We start from the raw sequence: 27,359 nt of genomic DNA, 5'->3' as shown, positions 1-27,359 counted from the left end.
CAAAGCTGCCATGTAAAATGTACCAGTTGTCAAAGTTACCAGTGCACATTCATGATACACAATGGGATCATCTTATAATAAGTCCAGAATGACCATGGTGGCAGAAAGGATCACCGTGATCACCAAGTAACGCAGTTATTTTTGTTTAGGTGCCATGGTGTTAGAAAAACAAGAGCATCTTTAACTACTGGGATCACTCCAGTTTGTGAGACCTTCACCCAAGAGAGTCTTAGGGTGAAATGAACGCCTGAGGCACCAGTAGCTCAGGCCTCCCAGTGACCCTGGGGCCTGGCAAAGGATGATGGACTGGGAAGGTGGCCACCACTGCTCACACAGTTTAACTGTTGATTTTATTTTGCATTTTGCAGAATAGTGTACCGTTAAATTTACAGATTGCAAAAACAATGAACCATGGACTATTAGAATTTAAAAACAAATGTGATTTTTTTTTCTGGAGCTATACCCAGCAAATTTCAAGAGGCTACAGACAAGTAAACAATGAGCAACTGTTTGCTAATTCAGAGATTTGGGAATCCTGGGGAGCTTGATCTCTTTACCCTCTATTCCCTGTTTTAAAAAAATGTTTTTATTGATTTTTTTTTTTTTTTAGAAGAGAGAGAGGAAGGAAGAGGGATAGAGAGAAATATCAATGAGAGAGAAACATCAGCTGCCTCCTGCATGACCCCTGTTGGGGATTGAGCCCGAAATCTGGGCATGTGCCCTGACTAGGAATCAAACCTGTGACCTCTTGGTTCATGGATTGATGCTCAACCATTGAGCAACACTGACTGGGCACTGCTAGTACTCTTGGTAGAACCATGGATCTAGCAATTCTACTGAGGTTCCTTGGATCCAGTGATGTTCAGCCCTTCCCTGATGGGCTGCATTTATGAAATGACTCAGCATCTAATTCCATGTATAAAGATCCAAGAAACATACCGATGAGTGGTAGTATCACTCACTCATTCAGCTTTCTCAGGACCCCAGGCTATGGGACCCTAAATGCGAAGGCCTGGGAACTGTCATAATGCAATCACATTGAGTCACGGAGAGAGGTTACTCTGGGCAGGAGACTTTGGGTAGGAGGCTGAGAAATCTTGAAAAAGATACCAACCCAGGAAAAATGACTAAAGGCAGTCTCTCCTCATTTGGGGGCAAATGTTGTGGAAGAAGGTATTCCCTTAGTTATTCTCTATCTTCACCTTGTCGCCTCCACTGGAATGTGAGCTCCTTAAGTGCACAGGTGTTGCCTGTTTTTATTCAGGTATTGTATCTCCACCTAGCATACCTTGCTCAGTGTCTGACCAATGGTACATGCTTGCTGCACATTTTGAAAGTATGTTGAGGGTACAGGTTATGAGCAGAGAAGGAAAGACAATCAGAAACTTCACAGCAGTTTGTTACCACTCCCTTCCTACCACACTGTATGTGTGCCACTCAGAATCTCCCTTTAAGCGGCATCTGCCTACTTTCTTAGCTACTGCCCCACCTCATCTCTGATAGTCTAGGGCTAAACTCTGGGGCCCACTGACTTCACCACAGTACAATGAAGTTTCATTGCACTGAAAATGTATTCAAAGGCACTGAATTACAGAACGTGATAGCTGTAGAGGTTTTACGTTTTAATAAAAAAAATAACATTCTTTAAATACCCCTGTATGCAACTGGAGGTTAAAACTGTAATTCCAGAGTTAAGATGGATATGTATGGATAATTTCACAAAATAAGCCCTTTAAACATTGTTTCTCAGGGTGAGACGGTGGCTCACAACCATCTTAATCTCTTAGTATAATTAGTCAGTCTATCTACCTGAGAGCCTCTTGGAGCTGTGGAGTTTTAGTAAGCTGGTCCCATATTTCTGGCTTCCAAATCACACCATACCTTCTAATCTTTGTCCAACTATAACCTTGGACTCAGATCAAGATGTGCTCCTAGTTTTCCACTGTTGTGGTTCTTCTCTCAGCATCAGATCCTCTAATTTACTGTCTTTGGGTGGTTGCGTACCCAATGGTGACATTAACTCACTATAACCCCTTCTAATTGATTTGGATTTTGCTGTTGACCCTCAGCCTCCTCCTTCAAGCTTTGCTTCTTATATGCCTCATTTCCATTGTCATAAAGTATCTAGCTGAGAAGTTGACATCATGCACTGAAGATGCATTCATGTCCTACCCTTGTTCACTGACTTCTTAGCTATGCATCTTTGATATCTTTTCAATTCCTTGGATCTGGAAGATGGTCATTTGAATCTGTTCCATCTGATGCTGACATGATAGCATTTAGGGGGGAAAAGATACAATGGAAAAGGTTCAACTGGTTACCATCCACCAAATTTGGATTAGGTCTGGTTGTAAAACTCTCAAGGTGAGTTCATACTGATTACCAGTTACATTAGCACTTTCCATTGTTTGGCTTCTTTCATTCAACATTGTTTAAGGTTTATTTGTGTGGTTGCAGGTAGTTGTAGACTCTACATTCTCATGGCTGTCTACTATTTCACTGTTTATATACCACATGCATTTCTGTTGGGTGTCTACATCAGAATAGATTTGCTAAGTTATAGGGTATCCATATGTTCATTTTTAGGAGATAATGCCAGTTTTCCACAGTGACTGTACCAAATGTCTCATCTACCAGCAATGTGTGAGGATGCAATTGTGCTACATCCTCACTAGCACTTGCATTTTCTGTCTCTTGCTCTAGCCATTTGGTAGATATCATTTCATTATCTTTTATTTTGATCCAAATATTTGGGGTAGATGATAGAAATTCCTTGGAGGTACTTTAAACTGGTATCTTTTCATGATCTGGGCAGTTAGCTTTTACAGTGTCTTTTAAGTAGCATTGAGTCTCTCCCCGTCTACTTTTCTCCTTTTAAAAGACAAGATGCTTCATAAATCAGGAATAAAGTTACTTGAGCCACTTTAAAGTTACTTTATTTCAGCCTTAAAATTAACATAAAGACACAATAACCTGGTGCTTCTTATTTAAATTAACTCTAAAATAGTAAATAGTCTTATTCTAAACCATACTCTAACTTGGAGACTTTAAAGATCTCACTGTACCAACAAATTGTCCTATAACTTCTATAATGGCCACTGACAAAAAGCAGTAATAGCTGACCTTAAAGCTACCTCTTTGTGTGTTGTGGTGCCTTGAAACCCACTTTAACCCCACTGGGGGATGAACAGCGATCCCTGCCTCTGTGTGTGAAATCATGGACACCAGTAAGAGAAACATAGGATATACATTCACTGTCTTCATGGGTCTCTCAGAAGTGGGAAAACATGATCAATCCACATGTAAAAATTAGAGAAAAATAAAAATGAGTACGTGATCAATCGTTAAATAGATGCTCTAATTATAATTGCTAGAGTCGTTGATAACATTTTATTATGCTATATTGTAAATTTTTGTTTGTCTAGACATAAGGTCAATGAAGACAGAGACCACACCTATCTCCTTGATGACTGTATTCTCAGTGCTAGTATAGTGCTCAAAAATGTTGATTTATGAGATTACATTGTAGGAAGATGAAATATGAGTTAGAATATGTAGCCAGGGAATAACGTTAAGATGTAAGTAGGCACAAAAGAGAAGGAGGGTTTTCTGGCTGAGAGCATGTACCTTTACACTAGTGTTTCCTTTGTTGCTATAATCCTTTGTGTGTTTTTAATTCACATCATTATTTCAATTAATTCCCCCAGAAGACCATATACGTTTATGGGACTCAATTAAATCAATCAAGTATTCAAAAGATCTAGCCTTGTTCACAAACAAAATCATTAACTACAGAGACTAAAAGTAGAACATTAAAAACAAAGAGGTAAGTGGAGGGGTGAACCCTTCAGGGGAACTTCCATCTGGAATAGGAACAAGGAAGGACAAGGATCAGAGACGGTGAGGAGTTTACTGGGGATTACAATCTGAAGTTGGGCTCCCTGCTTGAACCCAGGAGGGAATGTGAGTCTTCTCAGCTTGTCAAAGGAGAAACAAAAAGGTTGTGTCGCCCATTGCCTGGGACTACAGTTATGGCCCAGGGAGAACACACATTCAGCTTATAAACAGTAACTGAGCCCAACATCACTGCTTGGGGCTTGGATCTTGGCTGTTCCCAATATCACCATGGAGCAGGAGCATAAGCCCCTATTAAAGATTTGGTTGGACTGGGAGTCCTAGGTGGGGTGGAGGGCTGAGGAGAAGCACCACCGGCATCTTTAGATAAGGAGAGAAGAGAGTGGTATGGAAGGAGAGAGAGAAAGAGAGGAAAGTCTCAAGAAAAGTAAGTATACATTAAATGTTTAAAGTACAAGGACACCTAATCCTAGGTAAATGTAAAGAGGAATATAATGAACCAAAAAAAGAGAAAACTATAGTTCATTCTCATAACTGAACATAAAAAATTTAAGTAGAATAGGTACAAATTGTATTACTAATGTATTTGCAAAGACCACTAGGAATGCAATGATGGTTCAGCATCAGAAAATCTGTGAGTATAATCTATCACACAAATAGATTAAAGGAACGAAACTAAACTATTAGCTCAATAGATGCAGAATACTTGATAAATTTCAACACACAGTCTTGATTTTTAAAAAGATCTGTTACACTTATTGTATCTACAAGGTGGAAGTATCATGTAAAGGTACTGCCCATCCCTTCCTACTCCCATGTCCAGTGATGTCATGTTGGTTACCGGGAACTGGCCATGACAGGAGTATTTACACCAAATAAATCAATAAATACTACACATCAAGGCTTGATTTAATGTCTTGTTGGTTGTTTAGAATTTAACAAAGGATATAGAAAACATTAATAATGCGTATTAAGCAAAAAGGAGTGTTGTGTCTGTAGCTGTTATGCTGTGACTAGCATAGACACTCGAGGAAGTATTCCATAGAATTAAACATTGTTATCCAACTTAGCAAAGAAGTCGCTCAAATTACAGATGAGCAAGTGGATCTGTAACATGCATCTTGGTTGTTTCACTGTGTTCCACTTATTAACATAAATAAAAATATCCACCACATCTATGTGTAAACTACACTTACTCATCCGCTGCAGCCATAGGTTGGCTACAGATACAGGAGTTCAGCAAAACTCAAGGAAAGCATTTTGTGAGAATCAGATGGCCAAATGGAATTTACAAGAAAGGGTATTTCATTCTTCTTAATTACATATTTTATTTTTATTATTATATTATTTGTAAGTTGTATGCCACACAGCCATTAATCAATAAACTTTATAAGTATATTACAGATGTAATTATGTTTTCAGAAGAAGCCTGGAAGGGCCACATTGAAATTACATAGGAAATGAAACTGTTGGAGACAGAAAATAGTAGTCTAGTAATTTATTAATCCTGGAGAATTGGGCATTGCTAGGAGAGAAGAGGTAAGTGAGGAAAAAGGCAATACAAAGTAGGATTTTTTTAATAGAGAGCAGTGGCGGGAGAGGGGCAAGTTTTTTGTGCAGTTACCAAGAGGGATTTGGGTAAAGAAATCTTTGTATATTTTGCTGTGAAATGTACTCTAATTCCCCTTTGAGAGACTTTAGTAAAAATTTACATTGTTTTCATCTGTTTAGATGTTTGTGTTTCTTTCGAATAAATACCTAAACTTAGATGGGCCATGAAGCCGTTGAATTACGTTTACATTACACAAGGTAATTTGATAATGAAATTATGTGGAGTTAATCTGGGTTCACTGTAAACAAATTATGCCCAACTCACCTTAGGATAGGGTAGTCCCACCAATATACCTTGAAATAACAACAAAAGCAACAATAATACAACTGTTTCTACGATTAAATATTGTTTTTGTATTATTGGTATTCTTTTCATGGATTAATGAACTTAATCATAACAACACCCTTATGAGGCAGACAGAAATAATATATCTTCATCTTACACATCAGAAAGCAAACCTGAGAAGTGGAGTAACTTGCTCCAAAGCACATAGCTAGCAAAGGTCTAGTAAGATCAGAAGCCAGGCACTTAAGCTCCGAAGGTGGCCCTGTTTGCGTGTTAACAGTGCTAAGCTACAAAATCACCAAACAGAAGCAATACAGCAGAATACTCATCTTGTTCTTCATTTCTAAGAATTGATTTCACTGCTATCACAGACATTACTCTAAAGATAGCTCTCTGTCAGGCGGCGGGAAAGCTGCCTGTATCTGATTTCGTTGTCTAATTCCATAAAAGCATTTATTGAGCATCTGGTTGTTCAACGGAATGTCGCAGCCATTTCAGGAGAGACGGAGATGAATAAAACATGACTCCACCGCCGAGGAGCTTAAAATACAGATACTCACTGTTTTTATCACTCTTTTAAATGAAGTCAAGAGACAAATCAAATATGTCATAAAACTGGGACAGGATTTAAAATAATGCAAATTTAAAAAGCTCCTTGCCGAAACCGGTTTGGCTCAGTGGATAGAGCGTCGGCCTGCGGACCGAGGGGTCCCGGGTTCGATTCTGGTCAAGGGCATGTACCTGGGTTGCGGGCACATCTCCAGTGGGAGGTGTGCAGGAGGCAGCTGATCGATGTTTCTCTCTCATCGATGTTTCTAGCTCTCTATCTCTCTCCCTTCCCCTCTGTAAAAAATCAATAAAATATATTTAAAAATAAATAAATAAATAAATAAATAAAAAGCTCCTAACAGTTTTCACCAAGATTTTGAAACTAAGAAGCATCGCAGAGACAAATGCAAAGGTTGGCATTACATTCAAAACCAAGTGCATAAATACGCGGCTGGAAAAAAAAAATCTGCTTTTATGGCAGCTTTTATATAACATATCTAGAGGTTTTAAGGTTAACCTCGGGACTCAAGCGCTATTCACATCTGTGAGGTGCTCGTAGGTTAGAGTGATAGAAATAACAGGACCGGAACGATAGGAGAGCTTTTTGTTCTGGGCGCTGTGGTAGTCAGCCATCGGGGCAGTCTCTTAGGTTCAGGCTGTGACATTAAGAGGGACATGGAAGAAAGTGACTGGGACAAATGAAAAAGGACAACTCAACCAAGTCACAGGAAGAATGTCTGAGGGAACGGGGACGTTAAGCCTGGACAAGGACGACTCAGAGAGCATAGGGAATCAGATTCCAAGGACTTGGAGGATTGTCATATCAACCTCGGAGCTGCCTCAGAGGCAAACCAACCAGCCCCCTTGAAGGTTATCTCAGGTCAGCAGAGAAAGTTTGAAGGTTGAGCTATAAACAAGTGGATTTGGCTTCCCTGGGCTCTGGAAAGAGCTCCCAGAGAGGGTGTTGTGAGGAGGATGGTGTGTGTGTGTGTGGCGGCGGAGGGGGGGGGGCCTTTGGAACTGCCCCAGGTTGAAAGCATCTTCCAACATTCAATCCCATGACTTCCAAAGGCACAAACAGTTCCCGAAAGCTTTAAAACACACACGCACAGGAAGAAGGTCATAGTTTCCCCAATACGCAAAAACTATCCAATTAACATGAGTAGTACTTATCTTTCTATTTCTCTTAGAGGCAAACAGTGACATTTAGGTCATGAAAGGAGAAGAAAGAAGTGGCCTGGATGCATAGAAAGCCATGAACTATGGGCCTGAGTCCCGGATTCCACTCCAGGGAGAACAGGGGGCCGTGTTGATATAAAGAAGTGAACAGAGAAGGAATACAAGATTGATGCTGGATGCAACTTTAATCCTCACTTGTGGATATTTTCCTATTGATTTTTAGAGAGAGTGGAAGGAAGGGGGAGAGACAGAGAGAGAGAAACATCAGTGTGAAAGAGACACATGAATTGGTTGCCTCCTGCACGGACCCCGACCAGGGCTGGGGATCGAGCCTGCAACCGAGGTTGGTGCCCTTGACTGGAATCAAACCCAAGACCCTTCAGTCCTAGGGCTGGTGCTCTATCCATTGCGCCACACTGGCTTGGGCTGGATGCAACTTTAAGTCCTTCAGCACAATGCACAGCGGTCATAAACTAAGCAAACACAGTGGGCAAACCCTTTCCTGAGCTGATGACTAGAAACAGGACAAATGACTGTGGCCTAAACGCTGAGAAGGAGCCCTGCCTCTGGAGTGCGGGGCCATGGACCTCGGACTTCGCTGCAGAGAGCATACGGCCTTGAGGAAAAGGAGGGTAATGCAGCTGGGACGCAAGAATATTCTGGGACAGGGATCTCCAGGTAATTTACAGAAACCAACTTGATGTCATTGGCAAGCGAACACCGAGAGGTGGACTATTTAGAGAGCATCCCACCAAGGCCAGAGCAGCCACAGGGGCCAGGGGAAGCAGCTGGGATGTTTAGCCTGGACAAGGCTCCACCCTGCTGACTGCAGGGGGAAGAGGAAGGGACTGAGACCCAATCCAAGCAGAGCTCAGTGGAGAGTCAAGAAGGCTTCAAGGGAACAGACCTTGGCCTAATCGACCACAGCCCTGATGAAATCCCTACCACGCCACGCAATTTATTAACAGTTGTTTCTTCCCCCCTAACCAACCAGCGTCCACTAGTCTCAGGCATTCTGTCTGACTTATTTCATTAACATTTCCTTCTTTTTCTGGAGTGGTCGGAGCCCCAGAGAATTTCTCTCTCCTCCCTCCTCCAGCCCCTCCCCCACCAGTGGGGCATTGAATGAGAGCCAGAGTGTTGTCTGCGTAAAGAGAAATTGCAAAACCACAAATTGCAGAAAATCGTTACTGCCAAAACTCGAAAGGAACACACAATATCACCAGGCCTCTTAAAAAGCAATTGCGCATTTTACGGGCCTCTGGATAATTCAGGTTCGTTTGGCAACTTTCTCACCCCTACCACCCAGAAGACAATCCTCCTCCACCAGAGGCCGTGGCCCCAAAGACTATGTGTGGTTGAAAAGAAACAAAAAAATGCGGGCTCGAGTCTTTCCCGGGGCCCAATGTGGCCCAGTGCGGTTCTGTTTTCTTCTATGATGCAGTATTAATGTTAAGGCCCAACGTTTGCCCTCAGAGACCCAGGGATTCCCACTAAAACAGAGGGAGCCTCCAGTAATCTGATCAAAAATCCCTAAAAGATACAAAACATCGTTGGATGGGAACATCTTTCGGAAACATCATCTGATGTGATCCTCACAGCAACCCTTCGATGGAAGCAGGAACAGCGTTTTCCTTTCCCCTCCTCCCACCCGTAATAAAGATTCTTAGAAACGAAGGGGTTAGTAACATTCCCCCAAAGCATCCAGTTTCTAAGGGGTTGATCAGGGACTCAGACAGGAGCCTTCTGATGTTTGGTCATGAGTTTCCTTCCATCACCCGCCCTCTTTCTCTCTGGAGGTACATCTCTATCAGTGGTTCTCAACCTTCCTAATGCCGCGACCCTTTAATACAGTTCCTCATGTTGTGGTGACCCCCAACCATAAAATTATTTTCGTTGTTACTTCATAACTGTAATTTTGCTACTGTTATGAATCGGAATGTAAATATCTGATATGCAGGATGTATTTTCATTGTTACAAATTGAACATAATTAAAGCGTAGTGATTAATCACAAAAACAATATGTAATTATATATTCAATATGTGTTTTCCGATGGTCTTAAGCGACCCCTGTGAAAGGGTGGTTCGACCCCCAAAGGGATCTCGACCCACAGGTTGAGAACCGCTGATCTATATCTATTCCTTCCTGACTTGGCTAAGATTATCCTCCCTCAGTGTCCTCGGGGTTTTATGGGGCCCATACACTTTTCCAGGGCATTTACTTTGTTTTTTTGTGTGTTTTTGTTTTTTAATATATTTTATTGATTTTTTACAGAGAGGAAGGGAGAGGTATAGAGAGTTAGAAACATCGATCAGGTGCCTCCTGCACACTCCCCACTGGGTATGTGCCCGCAGCCAAGGTACATGCCCTTGACCGGAATCGAACCTGGGACCTTTGAGTCCGAAGGCCAACGCTCTATCCACTGAGCCAAACCGGTTAGGGCAATTACTTTGAAAGTTTCCAGCCATTCACCTAGATCAGGGCTCCTCTGAATGGGGCGCTGATGAGGCCGTTAACATTTGCATTGGTTGTCTAATGCAATCATCATTAGGAATAATGTCAGCCCCAGGAGGGGCTGATCCAGTCCGGTTGCCAAAAGGAACCCAAGTCACAATTGCCTGGTGATTTTAATGTGTTTCCATGACGCGACGGGTCAGACCAAGTTTCTACCAGTTGTGCAGAGATGATGAGAAAGAGGTATGTTGACCCGTTTTGTCTGGTGAGTGTAAACTCCTAGCCCACATGTTCTTCTCAGAATATTTACTAGTATAAGAGGTCACCAACCACTTTGTATTTCCCTGAGAAAAAAATGCAAAAATAAAGCAATCACAAATTCACCCCTCTAAGGTGAAATGGCTGGCCTTCTCCCCTCCCCACCCCTCAAATCCGGGACAATAAAGGTGCTTTCGACTGAAACTGTGACAAAGAGATCTTGAGGTAATTGTCATAAATGTGTTTCCAGTTGCGTATTTGCACAGAATGATTTAAAATGCTGCTTTAAATTGCCATCCATCTAATGTTCGCCATGAACACATAGCAACTATTTTTTAGGATTTAAAATTAAATCCTTAAAAAGCAGTGGTAAACCTACATAAGCAGAAACGGTGTGATGAAAGAGCTGCGAAATAAACAAAGTAAACACAGACACTTTCTCCTGAACAGTTTCCACATTCAAAAGAGAAAATACGGTCAAAGGTTAACACTTGTACAAATAAAATACTCATGATAGCGCTGCTCATAAAAGTCTAACATGACTCCATCCATGTAAGCTGCTTAAAATATTCATAACATGCAGGTGTCTTGACAATGCAATACAGACCACAGCAATATCATGCAGAGACTGACTTTCTAAAATATCCCTGTGAATGCTTAATACTTTGATGTAATATTTGAGTGGTTTTAAGGATGAATGTTTCTTGTGCTGATGTTTGAATATCTGTATGTAGCACTGGGATCAATTTATTCCAGAGAGAATATAAACTTTATTTTTATTAAAAAGAGGCAAGAAACATTCTCATACTCATTCCCAATTATTCCCAATCACGTAGACCAACCTCTAAAATACTCAAAGCTCCCTGCTCAAATCCGGTATAATTTTATTGGGTCTTTAGAATAGAGGGAGTTTGGAATTTGGGTACGGGCACTGGGAATGCCAAGAGTAAAGCAACATAATAGATTCGTTCTAGAAAGAACACTGGTTTACAGAGCAGCCTCAATGCAATACACACGGGAAGGAATTATCAAGATACCGGCAATGCTATTCAACCTGAAACAGCCTGTGACTGCGAGGAGCAGCTGGGCAGAGAGTAATAAATTCGGCAGCCATGGGAGAGAACCTGCATATTCAAATGTTTGCTGTCCGAGGGTCATAATGTCTAAAAGAATATTGCCTAATTTTTCCTCTGCACTTTAAAAAATATTTTTTTAATTATTTTTATTGATTTCAGAGAGGAAGGGAGAGGGAGAGATAGAAACATCAATGGTGAGAGAAAATCATTGATTGGCTGCCTCCTGCGCACCCCCTACTAGGGATCAAGCCCACAGCCCAGGCATGTGCCCTTGACCGAAATCGAACCTGTGACCCTTCAGTCCATAGGCCAACACTCTATCCACTGAACCAAACTGGCTAGGGCTCCTCTGCACTTTTTACTAGCTTTTTGGATGCAGTATAGTTGCAGCCCTGATCAAGTGCAATTTGCTCCTCACACAGTTTATAAAATGCTCTGCAGTGCTATACAGATCAAGGGTAGGGAAGGTAGTTTCAAACGTGGCCGTGTTTGGGAAGGCGGACTTTAAAAGTGGAACGATGTGAGAGGGAGCCTTAATGATTGGGAGGTTTTCAGGATGATAGCGGAGAAGTAGACATTGCAAGGAGGAAATGTACTTACATTTTGCTGCAGGTGAAGTGTCTGTCTTTGAAGGGTAGCCTCTGAAACAGAGAGAGAAAAGTGCATTACAAAATTGTACAGTAACCACCTCAAAATGAAAAAGAGTGAATTGCCCTTGAAGGTCCAGCCACTGACTGAGAAAAATGAGAAACCTAGAGATGAAAACATATTTAATGGGAAACTTCTTAGAGGTACAAGAAGCTTTAGCCCAGAGAGAAAACACGGGAGTAATGGTAGCATCTCATTTCATGCTCAGCTCCCCACCCTGCACATCCTAGAGTTTCGAGATCACTCGAGGCTGACGTTGTCTCCCAGGTGCGATCCTGGCAACAGGAAACCTGAGAGTCTAGGGCCCCGTTCAATGGCTTAAAGCAGCGGTCGCCAACCTTTCGGACCTCATGGACCACCAGTTGTCGACCGCTGGCTTAGAATCATCTTTCTCTTGCTTCTGGTTCACACGGACATTGGACATGTTCTTGCAGGCCCAGTTCTGACACATTGTTCCGCTAAATGAAACTCCTCCTAAAGGTTATGATTTTCTCAATTCGTGCTTGTTGGGATAAGTGGACAAGTTTCTTTTCCAAGAAACAGAGAGTGTTCCTGGGGAGTAGTGTTTCCAGAAGGCAGTGAAAAGAAACAATTAGACTGTCTGTGCTTGAGAGGCACTTGCCAATTGTGTAGGCCAGTGGTCAGCAAACTCATTAGTCAATAGAGCCAAATATCAACAGTACAATGATTGAAATTTCTTTTGAGAGCCAAATTTTTTAAACTATGTAGGTAGGTACATTGTTATTAACTTAATCAGGGTATTCCTAAGCTGGCCTTTGCTAAAAACGTCCTCAATCTGAGGGGTCGACCTCAGCTAATGTACCCCCACTTCTTCTAACGCCACTTCAAAATAGACTCACCCAGGCCAAAAACCGACTTCTGCGCATGGGCCACGAAGTTTCTATCACACTGTACGTGCGCGCCCACACGTGGTATTTTGTGGAAGAGCCACACTTAAGGGGCCAAAGAGCCGCATGTGGCTCGTGAGCCGCGGTTTGCCGACCACTGGTGTAGGCAATTATTCAGTGTGGCGTTATCCCACCACAACTCCACTTGCTTCCAAATCCAGTATTTTTTAAAAATCTACCACAGTTATATCCAAAGGAGTGCTTTTCAGGGGAGTAGGTCTAACGGGGATGTCAGGTAAGTCCCCATGATTGGTGTGAACTCTTCGCATTCTGAGACTCAGACAATCCCAGGTCATCTCCAGGACTGAACACTCAGTCACAGGGTCCTCAGACCTAGAAAAAGTTCTTGTCATGCTACCCACATGGGTCTGGATAAGTCAGCTTGGTCACTTTGGCGGGCAATATTTTTCCAAACTCTGCCATTTGTAGTAATAGTGTGACCAGCAAATCGATAGAAATTATGTTGGTGGCTACTTCAAAGAATCACGGAAGGGTTAAAGAAGATAATATGTGTAAAGTAGTGGCATAAGTTGGCTCACAGTGGGGGCTGGGTAAATGCTTCCTGGTGTTGTTACTGTTCTTGTTATTCTTATTATCAGAAGGCCAGTTTGGAAAACCAAATAAGAAGATAAGTCTATGACACTGGAGCTAGGAAGGTGGCTATGGAGAGAGTCTTGCTTGGGTAAGGAATCTCCACTCCTGGCAGTCAAAGCCCTAATATTGTCCCACATTTCTCTCCCAGATTGCCTACCTCTCATCTCCATGCCTCCCACTGCTGAGTATAATTGAGTCAGAGCATCATCCCACATGGGAAAAGTCCCTAAATGCTTTCGTAAGCCACGTGGTTCCTCATTTACTATCCACGGACACAGTTGGGGGTGAGGCTCCTAGACTTACCAACTGCTAAATTATGGAACTGCTGGGCCCAGGAAGAAAAGGGGTAATTTTTCTTTCACAGTGTTTTACACCAGTTCTTTACTCGGATACATTTCTATCGAGCTGACCTTTTTAGCTGAATCCTACGGTGTGGCTTAGCAAGGTGTTCTATGCGGCACTGACTGGAAGAAATTTGGAACATCGGTCTGACCTCCCTGCATGACATCCACAGCCCTCCCACTCACCCCTCCAAACTCCTCTGAAATTGTGGACCCTTTGGCTCCCTGGAGGGACTTGTTGCTAGGAAACAAATGTAGAACGCTCTCACCTAAGGAAAGTTTTCACTACTGCCTCCGAAAGCGGGTTCTTCTGTAGCCATGAAAGTATTAACAAAGAAAACCGTCTGTTTCCATCCACAAATTCATTGGACAAGAGCTCTTCACTAGGGCAAGTTTCACCGCACTATCATTGATTACTCTGAACACTACTCAGCGCTGCCCTTGAGACCGCATTATGTAGCTTAATGCGCTGGTACCGATTTTTCTTGGGTCACAAAATAAATAAAGCCATTACGGACAATGGGGTGGTGAGGTCTCACAGGCTATAGAGGGACAGAAAAACTCACCTTTGCTCTTCTAGGCTTCTTTCTACATTAGAAAAAGAAAAGCCTGAATTCTTAAAGGAGAAAGAAGGTCCTTAAACTTACTAACTCATTTGCTAAATGTGTATTGAGTGCCTGGTATGCGGAGGACATTGAGCTAGACCCGAATAATGCATTCATCCCCTGCCCTCGTGATAATGTCTGTCTGGTTGGAGAGACCAGTAGACAATTTGGAGGGAGCATATGATTTACTTACTTATTTAAGATTTTTTATTGATTTTTAGAGGGAAAGGAAGGAAGGTGAGAGAAAGGGAGAGAGAGAGAGAGAGAGAGGTAGAGAGAGAGAGAGAGAGTTGTGAGAGCATAACATCTGTTGGCTGCCTCCTGCATGCCCCCTACCGAACTGAGCTTGCAACCCGGACATATGCCCTGACTGGGACTGGAATCAGTAACCTTTCGGTGCACAGGACAACACCCAACCAACTGAACCACACTGGCCGGGGCAGAGCACATGATGATTTAATACAAAATTACAAGGTGGTCAGTGAGGAGGGAAGGTGGTTTTTGATGTTCCAATTTAGAAAAAGAATTCTGGGAAGTCTAACGGGGGCAGTGTTGGGATAATATCGGAAGAAAAATTCATGTTTAACAATAAAAACAGCTAACATTGCTGACTGCAATTGTTGTTTATGCTTATGAAATCACACATGCATGCATACACTTTTGTACATATTCATATATTATTAAAATTTTTTCAACAAAACAAGGTTATGCTATATGGTTTTCTATAATATGGAAATTATTCTCTTGATATTTTCATGGCCATGCATTCTAAATTGTTATTTATGGATCTCCTCTTTCTCTAGGGGCTAAGTAGAATCCATTTCGTGGACATGCCCTAATATATTGCACCCAGCCTTTTTGCTATTCAACGAGTTTGCAGAAAGCATTTTGAACATTTATTTTTGGACTCATGCTCTTACACCGTAGGGTAGTTCTTAGAATACTGAGAACTTTATAATAGGGTGTATACAGCTTATTACTAGATGGAGAGTCCAAATTACTCTTCAAGAAGGTCAAACTCATTTATCCTCTACCAACAATAAGATGCATCTTCACATTTATTTTTTGCTTTGCACTCATAATTTCTATTTCTTTGAGATTTTCCTCTTTATGGCATAATTCTTCCATCTGAGCTTCAAGACACTTAATTCCATTTCCAAGAAAGTTTTTGAGTTCCAAGAACTCTTTCTTTTTCTCAGATTGCTCCTTTGTAATAAGTTCTCTGGTCTCCCTAGGAACTCACATTATTTTCTTTTAGCGTTCTTTTTATTTCTTCCCTTAAGGGTACTCGCAAGAGTCATCTGTTCTGATTATGTTGCTGTTTCCTCCTTCAGTCTGCCGACTCTCCTATAATGCTTTGTGCATTTTCTCTTCCCCACGGCTACTTGTCTGCACACACCCAGATCTCCTGACTCATAAGAGAGGAGGGGTCCTCAGCTCATATGCAGGTAGGCTGTTGGGGTCTCTTAAGTAATAGTGGGTCTGCAAGAGGTGAACAGTAAAGGGCGACTCTTTCCTTGGTGAATGGGCTAATAGGCTAGGACAGTGGTCGGCAAACTGTGGCTCGCGAGCCACATGCAGCTCTTTGGCCCCTTGAGTGTGGCTCTTCCTAAGCCTTAGGAATACCCTAATGAAGTTAATAACAATGTACCTACCTATATAGTTTAAGTTTAAAAAATTTGGCTCTCAAAAGAAATTTCAATTGTTGTACTGTTGATATTTGGCTCTGTTGACTAATGAGTTTGCCGACCACTGGCCAGGACCCTTCAACAGTGGAATGAGGGAGGCCTCCAAGCTCTCCGGATCCTCCTAGCAAATACAGAGTGTAAGCTCTCTCTTCAACTTACAGACAACTGATGTATTTATTAGTTGTGGCCTTCTCAAACGCCAAACACAAAGCAACAGCAACGAGTCCAAAAAATGACTCCCAAATCAACAAAGAAATGTCCATACTGACCCCCAGCTGACACGCCAGAGCAAGCACAGACTCTAGTCTTTAGGATGAGGACACTAAGAAACCCCCAGAAGCGTGGCTACCCCAGAAAGCATGCCAGGAAACTTATGAATTGTATTCTGTCTTTCATATGGGGATATTTTGGCAAAATAATTTTATTGTGCACACTATTCAAATAATATGTTAATTATCAATAGCAAATAAAGTAGATGGTAGGTACTCTTTTGGCCAATAATGTATTTACTTATCAAGTACATATCATATTGAAAATGTGTTCCAGGTGTTAGACATATAACACGGACAAAACGTGGTGATTATTTTACCACCGAGATGTTTGCAGTCTGTCTATTGCATGAGAAACTTATTCGCTTAATAGTATTTTAAGAAAATGACTGACTCCAAATTTCCAAGGACATGCAGTAAGTACTATGGCAGTGCTACACCTGGGATAGTATCAGGAAAATAGATGTTTTTCCTCAATCAGCCTAAGTAGATTTGTTTAAAGAAGGTTGGTAATGAGGTTTGAAGAAAAGAAGTTAAATGATCAAGTAAGTTTGTGAAACACTAAAGATAGTTCAATTGGTCTTTTTCTTATAACATTTTTTTTCAGAGCTTTTAATAGCCTAATATTTATTACAAATTCCAGAGAGGGGATAGCATTCCAAATGTATGTGACCAATGAACCCATCTTGAGAAACATTTTGAGGGACACACTTGTAGAACGATGGCCCAGGTGATTCAGGGGAGCTTTCCTTGAGGGGCAATGTTGGAACTGAGATTCTAAGATGAACAGGATGAGCTAGAAAAGGTGGGAAAGGGCATTCTTGTCAGAGGAACAGCATGTGCAAAGGCACAAAGACAGGGCATGAACCGAGGTAATACTAAGATTCTCAAAATAGCTAGACCAAAAGATGTCACATGAAAAAGTAATCAGAAGTGGGGAGAGAGATAAGCAAGAGTCCATCTAGTGCAATCATTCCATCCAGATAAAGGTTTGAATTTTACCCTGAAAACCAGGAAGGGTATTTAAAGGTTTCTAAAATAAAGGAGAAGTCCGAATGGATTTGCTTTGTCAAAAATACCACCCTGGTATCAGTATAGCTGTGAATTGCAGCAAGGTCAGCCTAGAGAAAGGATGAGTAGTTAGGATGATTTATTGAACTAATCCAGATATCAATGCCAAGGGACTGAACTAGAGGAGAAAGGGAGGGAGGGACGGAGGGAGGGAGGGAGGGAGGGAGAGAGAGAGAGAGAGAGAGAGAGAGAGAGAGAGAGGGAAGGAGGATAGATAGATAGATAGATAGATAGATAGATAGATAGATAGATAGATAGATAGAAGAGGGGCTGAGGAGAGTGCAGAACCAGGTGTCCAGTTGGATGTGGGGGACTAGGTGGGTGATACAGTCACTTAGGGAGGAGGAGCAGGCTTGGATTGAACCTAATGACTCTCTAGGCCAGTGATGGTGAATCTTTTGAGCTCGGCGTGTCAGCATTTTGAAAAACCCTAACTTAACTCTGGTGCTGTGTCACATATAGAAATTTTTTCATATTTGCAACCATAGTAAAACAAAGACTCATATTTTTGATATTTATTTTATATATTTAAATGCCATTTAACAAAGAAAAGTCAACCAAAAAAATGAGTTCGCGTGTCACCTCTGACACGTGTGTCATAGGTTCGCCATCACTGCAGTCTAGGGGGTTGAATTCAGGCAAGAAGAGATGTAGGCCTAACCCAAAGCTGTAGCCGACATTTAGACATTGAATTTGAAGAGCTGTTAGGATGTGTAACTGTTAAGACCCTAATAGGTAAATCTATTAGAGATAACAACAGAGTAATTATTCCTCAGGAAATACAGGTCCTATTTAGAAGTTCTATACCCAAACTCCCTCAACTGACAAAGATAAGTACGGATTAATTTTAAACAAACATCACATGGTGAAAAAAATATTATTTAAAATCCAAACTGCCTTCTATAGGGGGATGAACTTATGTGCATCAGTGGGAAAATAAATCTTTATATCAAGGTTTCTCAGTCTTGGTACTATTGACATTTGGTGGCAGATAATTCTTTGTTGTGCAGATGGCCCTGTGCATTCTAGGATGCTTAGCAGCATCCCTGGCCTCTACCCACTAGATGACAGTATTACACACCCACCCACCCTCCCACTCCCCAGTCGCGACAACCAAACTATCTCCAAACATCGCCATTGCCCGAGTGCACCTCTGCCTGCATGCCCCGCCCCCACCCCCGCCCCATTGAGAGTCACTGCTCTGTGCTTTCCCTTTGACATAATGTGGTATGGGGTGGAATTTGAAACAGCTCTACTAATTCCTTTGTGCCACTAAAGGGTGGAACCCAGAGGGGGTGGCCTTTTGTTTAGCAGGATATATTCATGAGTATTTGGAAATGCAACAATGGCCTGGACTGGGAGTGCATGGTGTGGGAGAGATTCTGCTGTAGGAGGAAGTGAATTCCTAAAATAAAGCAAAGGGAGCTGGTTGAGCAGTAGGGAGGCCATGTTACAGAAAGGAGGGCAGGAAAGATTCCTGGTGGCTGGGAGGAGGGGGCCTCTGACTACAAGCTCCACGTTTAACCCTGAGCTATTTACTGGGCTGTGGTAGAAGATGCCTCCATTGTCCTCAAGTCCTAAAGGGGGACCTCAAGCCAGATGACTCTGTGGAAATGTTATCTGCCAGGATTTTGCAGAAATTTTAAAGCTTTGTCACTGTCCTCACCATTGTCATCCATTTTTCTTCTTATAGGTCCCTATTTTTCCCTTTCCTTTCACATCTTGTAATAAAAGCCTTTTTTTTTTGAGGGGGTGGGGTGTTAATATCTTGCATGGGAATTGCCAGTAAGCTTAATTTCCCAGTGGGATGCTGAATTTCTGAAGTAGTAAGAGGCCAAAGACGAATTTTAGGCCAGACTAGGCGGAATTCTGCATCATTAACATCCTTCTCACCTGATGTCTTTGTTTGCAGATGGGTAAACTGAGGCTCGAGGGCCACAATGCTTTGTTCTAGGAGCAGAATTAGACCTTTTGGCTCTTAGTTCTGTGCTTTCCTAACAGAGCGCTGCTGAGGAAACCACCTCTCTCTGATTAGCTGACACTAGTGTCCAGAAAGGTCTCTGATTCCTGGGCCAGCAGCTTTCAGGAAATAATCCTGCTGGAATTAAAAAAGAAAAGAAAAAACAGAATAAAAACTACAGCCTAGCTGGTGTTGCTCAGTGGTTAAGCACGGACCCAGGGACCAAGAAGTCATGGTTCAATTCCAGGTCTGGGCGCATGCCTGGATTGCAGGCTCCACAGTAGGGGGTGTGCAGGAGGCAGCTGTTCAATGATTCTCTGTTATTATTGATGTTTCTATCTCTCTCCCTCTCCCTTCCTCTCTGAAATAAAAAATATATATATAAAATAAATAAATAAATTAAATTAAATAAAGCTACATAGCTAAGGTTCACTCCGAGGATATCTTAAGGCTCCACTTATACTCAACTCTTTCCTCCACAACATCATTAAAATATCTGGTTCCAAATATTTTCTACTTCCAAACATTTCTTTTCCAATTTCTATCATCTGTCTAGAGACTCATAAAACCCTTTCATGCCTCATAGGCAACTGTCCAAACCTTTATAATTAAATCATAGATTTTTAAGAATTAATTATTCAAATGTCAAAGAGATGGGTTTTGGCAAGGAACAGAGTATCTTTCAAATCTGCTGCAGATAATATGAAAGCTGATCGTTGGCCAGTGCTTACCTAGCCATCAATTTTAATGAATCATTTCCTTTGAAGTCACTTAACAAAAACTGATGAAGTCCCTATACATAAAATCTGAAAATCACACTGAAGTTCCATCTCACAAAAGGTGGCCTCAGTTGATGTTGCTCTAAAACTCTTCCAACAGAAGAGCAGTGGCTCAAATTCTACATGAATCAGAGCATGAGCTCAGGCAACTTCTTATTCACCTACTAGAGGCCCGGTGCACAACATTCGTGCACTGGGGGAGGTGGGGGGGAGGCCCCCTCAGCCCACCCTGCACCCTCTCGCAATCTGGGACCCCTTAGGGGATGTCCGCCGAGGTGTCCTTAGTGCTTCTGTGGAGGCAAGAGAGGCTCCCACCATCTCCTCTGAGCTCACCTGCCATGAGCCTGGGTTCTGGCCGAGCAGCGCTCCCCTTATGGAAGCACACTGACCACCAGGGGGCAGCTTCTGCATTGAGCGTCTGCCTCCTGGTGGTCAGGGCGTGTCATAGCAATCAGTCATTCCACCGTTAGGTAGATTTGAATATTAGGGTTTTATTATATAGGATTTATGTCTGCAGCATCTAACAGAATACTCAACCCAGTGGCTCACAAGTAGATGGCAATTAAAGAGATACACCTTCAGCTTTCTCCAGCAATCAGATTCTGTCCACTCAGCAGCTATCCACACTGACACTGCCTCTATCACCCATACCCATGTCTCAGACCAGCTACGGAATTTGTGGGGCTCAGTCTACAATGAAAAGGCGAGGCCTCTTGCTTTGAAATTGCTAAGAACTTCAAGTCAGTGACGACAGAGCATGACACTAAGCACAGGGTCCTGCAAGACAGCATCAGGTGCCTCCCCACGGAGCTGGGCCTGTCTGTGCCCAGCCAGCGTCCTAGACTTCTGATTCCTTGATGCCTGCTAATTGTGCCTGTGCCAACTGAAAAGCCATACGTAAGCTGTCCTTGGCCACTTCTTTCCTGTCTCAACAAGACCCCTTCTTCTTGGGTCCATGCCCTTCCATCCTCCTTGTCTTTGTCCCTTTTGTTGTGCTTTCTGGACCCTGTTCTAAGGTGAGAGCTCACCTCTGTCTCCTCCTCAGTCCATCTTCTCACCAGAATGGAGACGAGGCTTTCCCATCTGCACAGTCCTCTCCAAGGACACACCACTATTGTATCTACTTCCCAAACACAACTGCATAAAGGGGCAGGATCTATCTGCCCTTGAGCCCCAGGGACCCTTCCAGACCATTTGTTATGTTGCTCTTGCCCACGTACTTAATTGCACCTCCTTTTCCGCATCCACTGCTCATGTGGCTCTCTTCTGCCTCCCTCTGCCTGTGGCATGCAGCCGCCAGATTGCCTCTCCTCTCCCACCTTTCTTGGTCTTTGTCACGTTTGCACTGATGACCACTCTGGTGCTCTGACCCTGCAGTGCAATAATCTCCACACAGCCACTGATCTTCATTGCCACTCCCTCCCGTCGCTCCCTGGCATACTTCAAAGGGCGTTGTTACCTGGAACTACTCCACTTAAAAGATGTACATTCTGACCACTGGACAGCTTCAACAATATAAAAAGCAAAAGCAAACAAATAACAACAAACCAACCAACCAAACAGAAAAAAACCCACAGTCCTATTACAGTTTTAACCATCGCCCCTAGTCTTTTTTTCTATGCATAGAAAATTGAAACTGTAAGACTTTGTGATGAGTCCTATCCACAAAAATAGAGGGTATGGATTTTGTCTGGGGCACCAGATTAGGGCTGTGTGCCAGGGAGAGCTATTTCAACAGAAAGCTGGGGTGGAGCAGCTCATCGAAGGGGAGGGAAGATCATTATAGGCAAGAAGGCACAGCTTGTACCAAGCTCCTCAGGTAGAGAAGAGCATGTCTTGTTTGAAGACCTAAAAGAAAGCCACTGAGAATACAATGAGATGAATTACCTGGGTTCAAATCCTAACTTATTGATGTCAGCCTCAATTTCCTCCTCTGCAAATCAGCAATTACATTAGCCTTCCCCTAGGATTGTTGGAAAGATTAAATGTTCCTGTACGGAGAGCACTTAAAACAGCACCTGGCACACAGGGAAGCACTTAAGCGCTTGCTTAACACAGGGAGAAGGTATAGGTAGTCTACACAGTCACTGTGGAGAAGAGAAATCTCTTCTGCCTTCGTGTTTTCCCGGTGGAGGCAGCATCTACACCCACACCCATGAGTGATGGGTATAGACTGTGCACACCTGGCCTCTCTCTCCACTCCCTTACTTTCTCCTGTGTCCAGGAAGAGGCTGACTTCCTAGACGAGTCTCAACTGGGCTGACTGGGCACTTCAAGTCTCTGCCACGTATCTGTTCCATGCCAGTAGCTACCTCAGGAATGTCCTCATGGAGATGACAGAAACACAAGAAAGAGCAAGGCCTCTCGAGTTGTAGACTTAGAAGCACCATACTTGCACTTCTGCTTCATTCTATTACCCAAAGCCAGGCACATGGTCAAGTCCAGAGACAGAGGCAGAGGACACTTCAAAGTTAAATGCCCAAGGGGGTGGATGCAGAGAGGGTAAAAGATCATTCAAGCCATCAGCAAGACCTATCAATTCTACCTTAGAAATACTTTCCACACCTGTCCAATACTCCTTCTATCTTCTTGCTACCACCACTTCAGTTCACCATGATCTCTTACCTATCACCACCTGACTGCTCTGTCCAAATCTTTCTTGTCCATTCCTTCTCGGACCATTCTCAATGCAGCAACGAGAATAAACTTAAAAAGAAAACCTGCTCTGACCACTCATTTAATTAAGTCTGCCAAATGGTTTCCTATTGTTCTCAGGATAAAGGTGAAAATCCTGACTAAAGCCTGAATTGTTTTCAATTTTCAATTGAGGGGTTCTTTGAAAGCAAATAGATGAACCCGGTGAAAGGGAGAAAGAGTGAAGAGGGAGTGCGGGAAAGAGAGGCTTTGTAATGACTTCCATGTGAGGACAGCCTGGGAGCCCTTTCTCCAACCTCATCTCCTTCCATCCTTTCTTTCACTCTATGTTTGGAACACATCATAATTCCCCAACTTGTACAGTATTTCAAGCCTGTGGGGTCTTACTTGGAATGCTCTGTGTCCAAGTAGAGAAGTAGAGTTCTTTCTCCCTCCATTTGGTACGGCTTTAAAACCCTCTACCTTATGCCCTAAAAAAAAAGAGAGGAGAAGAGCGTTGGTTTGGCTCAGTGGATAGAGCGTTGGCCTGCGGACTGAAAGGTCTCAGGAGAGAAAGAGAGAGAGAGAGAGAGAGAGAGAGAGAGAGAGAGAGAGAGAGAGAGAAGGTTTTTGGAGCAGGAGCAGATTTTTGGAGAGGGGAAGGTGAGGGGGAGGGGAAGGTGAGGGGGAGGGGAAAGTGAGGGGGAGGGGAAGATGAGGGAGAGAGGAAGATGAGGGGGAGAATTTTTAAAAATGAAAAATCCTGCTAGATTCCATCCAGAGTAGAGTGAACGAGGGTGAGTGTTTGGCCATCAGGTTTATTGCCAGACACTGAGAACTCTAGCTTAGCTGATCCAGCCTGGGATCCTGTATCTGGTTTGGAATTGCACAGACCCAAGGGGCTGTGGGAAGACTAAATTCCTGACTCCTATAGCCTGCCCCTCGGGCTCGGGGCTCTCTGCCAATGGTCCCAAATGGGCTTTCTTCCATAAAGCTTATTTCTGAAATAAAAAATGATTTCTTACAGCCATATCTATTCATGATATGGACTTAAGGAACTCTGACCCAGATATCAGTTAAAGAGGAATGGTTTCATTATCTCTAGGCATAGGGTTAAGAGAAGGAAAGAATTTCTTTCAGAGAAATGGTGAGATTTGAGAGGTGAGGTTGGACAGATAGGGACTTAAAATGTTTTGAATGCTCTTGAAGTTGAAGTTTGAAAAAAGGCATGATGAGGCTTTTAAAAATTCAACAAAATCAAAGGAAGAAAACCAAGGAGACCAATGCCCTAGAGCAGCGGTTCTCAACCTGTGGGTCGCGATCCCTTTGGCGGTCGAACGACCCTTTCACAGGGGTCGCCTAAGACCATCCTGCATATCAGATATTTACATTATGATTGATAACAGTAGCGACATTACAGTTATGAAGTAGCAATGAAAATAATTTTATGGTTGGGTCACAACCTGAGGAACTGTATTTAAAGGGCCAGAAGGTTGAGAACCACTGCCTTAGAGGAAGCATGTCAAACTTGCAGTCTGCAGGCAGCATGCGACCCACAACAAATATTTTTGCGGCCCAGCCAATGTAACGGTATGTAAGAAATGTCTTAATAAAAATTTTGTAACTTAATTTTTACAATATCCTGTTATACATAATTATTAATAACGAACTACAATGTTTGCTAACGACTGATTACTATAATCGTGTTGCATTCATTTCCCTTACTCGCCTTACATGCAGGCACACCATTTCTCTCCACTAATACTAGCAGCGAATATTTTAGCAACCGATTGCCATGTCATTAATCTTGTACTGACTTGTTTGGTGTGTGCAACAGAAAATATTTCACTTTAGAAGAACAAGAAAAATAGGTTTATTTGCATTACGCTTATTAATTTGTGCAGTTACTCAGCGTCTGGTAAGTTAATGTTCAAGAAAAAATATTAATTTTTATTAAAATGTTCTATTATCTTATGTTAACGATTACTCATTTACTTGAGCCCTTTGTATTCAGCACATCTCTATCACAATAAACCTACGTTTCTATGAAATTGAAGCTTTTGTTTCTTTGCGGCCCACATAAACTTAAGCCTTACTTGGCCCGTGCTAGCCTTTGAGTTTGACATGCTTGCCCTAGAGCAGTGGTTCTCAACCTTGGCTGCACATTAGAATCACCTGGGAACCTTTTTAACATCCTGATTTCTGGGCCTCATTGAGGGAGGACTAGGAAGATTAGGGTGGAATCCTTCAGGGATTATTTCTCTAGTGCCAAGATAACGCGGTGATTGCGGCAATGCAGCAGACTCGGGGGACTGCCATGAGGGATGGCCTGTGTCAGTCCTTGGACCGCCCAGGGAGAATGAACAGCCAACCTAAGTGACCTGCACCCCACCCCCCAGGGGAACACAGGCAATGGCCTAGGGACGTGTTTTGATGATCATGATTTGGGAAGGGGGTGCTACTGGTTACTAAACATCTGACAACGCACAGGTCAGCCCCACAACCAAGCATTATCCAGTCTGAAATGTCAATAGTAGTGAGATTGAGAAACCGCCTCAGGGGAAAGCCAGGCTGGGCTACAACATTTGAGTCCAGATGGAGAATTATCCAACTTGGACAACGAGACATGGACAAGATTTGTTTGAACGGTGGATAGTTTGGCAGCTTCTGAAATTGCTGACTTCACATCTCTTCCTGAGGAGGATCTCAAAGGACCAAATCTGGAGCAATGTCAGGAAGAAAACAAATGACTGGGACTGAGAGCAAAGAGGAAGAGGAAGGCAGGCTCTGGGATCCAGCCGAGGGGATTAGCACCCACATATGAAAAAGGTAGGGAGCCAAGTCAGGAGGTAGAGCATACTTTCGAAAACTGCTGAGTTGGCTTGAGAAGAGTGGAGGATAAGAGAGGCAAAGGGAACACTAGAGGCATGTGCTAACGCAATAGGGGATGGAGGTGGCAGAGATGAATGCTCTTGCTGCTCATGAAGTAGCATAATTCACTCACGGTCTGGAGATTTCAAAATTAAGCAAGGCAAGTTTGGGGGGAAGAGCACAAGGTAAAGCCTGCATTTCCCATCTGAGCAGGCAGGCCGCAGCTGCATTATCGAGAGCTTTAGTGCAGGTTGGCTGAGGACAGGTGCCCACTGAGCTAAATATGCAAGCAAAGGAGCTACGTCACTCAGAGAGAGGTCGACAGCAGTGCTTCTCAAACTCACAGGCATTAGACTCACCCAGAAAGCCGTCAGGACCCAGATTCCTGGGTCCCACCCCCAGGGGTTCTGATGCAATAGATCTGGGTGGAGCTTGAGAATCTGCATTTCGACTAAGCTCCCAGGTGCTGCCCTATTTGGAGAATCACTGGTCTACAGAATTCCAGTGTAGGAAGCAGAGACAGTAGACACTGCCTCCTGGGATCCTGCAACAGGTGGAGACACACAAAAAAGTAGAGCAAGACATTGAGACTCTGGGGAAGGCATGAGCGTGAACTTGCTTGGACTGGTGCCTCGCCCTCCTGAGTACCCTGGTCCAAGCAGGAGAGGAAGCTGAGTGATAGTAAAGAGTCCCAGCAGGCCCTGGCCAGTGTGGCTCAGTGTTAGAGCATCGGCCCTCGCACCGAAGGGTCATGGGTTCCATTCCCAGTCAAGGGCACATACCTGGGTTGCAGTTTCATTCCCCAGCCCCAGTCAGGGAGCATGCGGGAGGCAACCAAAGTTCCTCTCTCTCTCTCTCCCCCCCCCCCGCTCCCTCCCTCCGCTCCCTCCCTCCCTTCCGCTCTTAAAAATCAATGGGGAAAATATCCTCAGGTGAGGATTAACAAAAACAATAACAACAAACAAACAAACAAAAAATGAGCCCAACTAGGATTGAGCACTGGGGAGAGGGACAAAAGGCCAGGCTCACACCTATGATAGAAACGGAAAAAGATGAAAATATGCAGCATAGAACCAAGCCACAAGGAGGTCTGAAGATGAGGCCCAGCACTGACATTTCTTAATTTTGCAAGAGCAGGAGTGTCTCAAATGCCAGTCTCTGAGAGAGGAAACAGATGCACAGGCAGATTCCCAAAGTCCATGGAAGAACAGGGGTACAGGGAACTTCGCATCTCTCGGCACAAACTTTCTACACTCAACTGTTTATGCTCCCAGGTCATGGATCCTAGGTAGCCATTCTTACAAAGCTGAAACCAAGAACATTTTTTTTTCCCTCCAACTTTTTCCATCAGCCCCTCTCCCCAGATAACACTCCGCACTTTGCTATGATCCATGGCTGATAAGCACAATGGGGGGTTAGCACTTTGCATCCCATCTGCCTCTTTATTGTTCACTGTGCATATTTTCTATCAGGAGGAAGAGGAATTGAATAGTCAGATTCAGGCACCAAACTCTCCTACGTTTCTCCAACCCAGTAAACCATGATCCATTACCTACTAAGGGACTATCATGTACCCATTTAAAAAAAAAACTTTATGAAGAACTGTAATTACATGGAGGAGATGCTTATCACAAAATGGTAACTGAACATAAAACAATCAAAGTGAAGATACATATAGTATCACAATTACATGCAAACATAAAAACAAGTAAAGTACTACG

The 27,359-nt window shown here is 43.1% G+C and overlaps 1 protein-coding gene across 1 annotated transcript in view; it reads right to left on the bottom strand.

Moving 5' to 3' along the window:
• The window catches only part of ANKFN1 (ankyrin repeat and fibronectin type III domain containing 1), a 322,342-nt gene that overhangs the window by 179,019 nt on the left and 115,964 nt on the right, over positions 1-27,359 (bottom strand). The window contains exon 3 of the mRNA XM_023759604.1: positions 11,871-11,911. Coding sequence (XP_023615372.1) covers positions 11,871-11,911 — 41 coding nt within the window. The remainder of the gene's footprint in view (positions 1-11,870; positions 11,912-27,359) is intronic.

Source organism: Myotis lucifugus, unplaced genomic scaffold (assembly GCF_000147115.1).
Source record: "Myotis lucifugus unplaced genomic scaffold, Myoluc2.0 scaffold_158, whole genome shotgun sequence".
Lineage (NCBI taxonomy): Eukaryota > Metazoa > Chordata > Mammalia > Chiroptera > Vespertilionidae > Myotis > Myotis lucifugus.
This window is presented reverse-complemented; position numbering and strand designations above follow the sequence as displayed.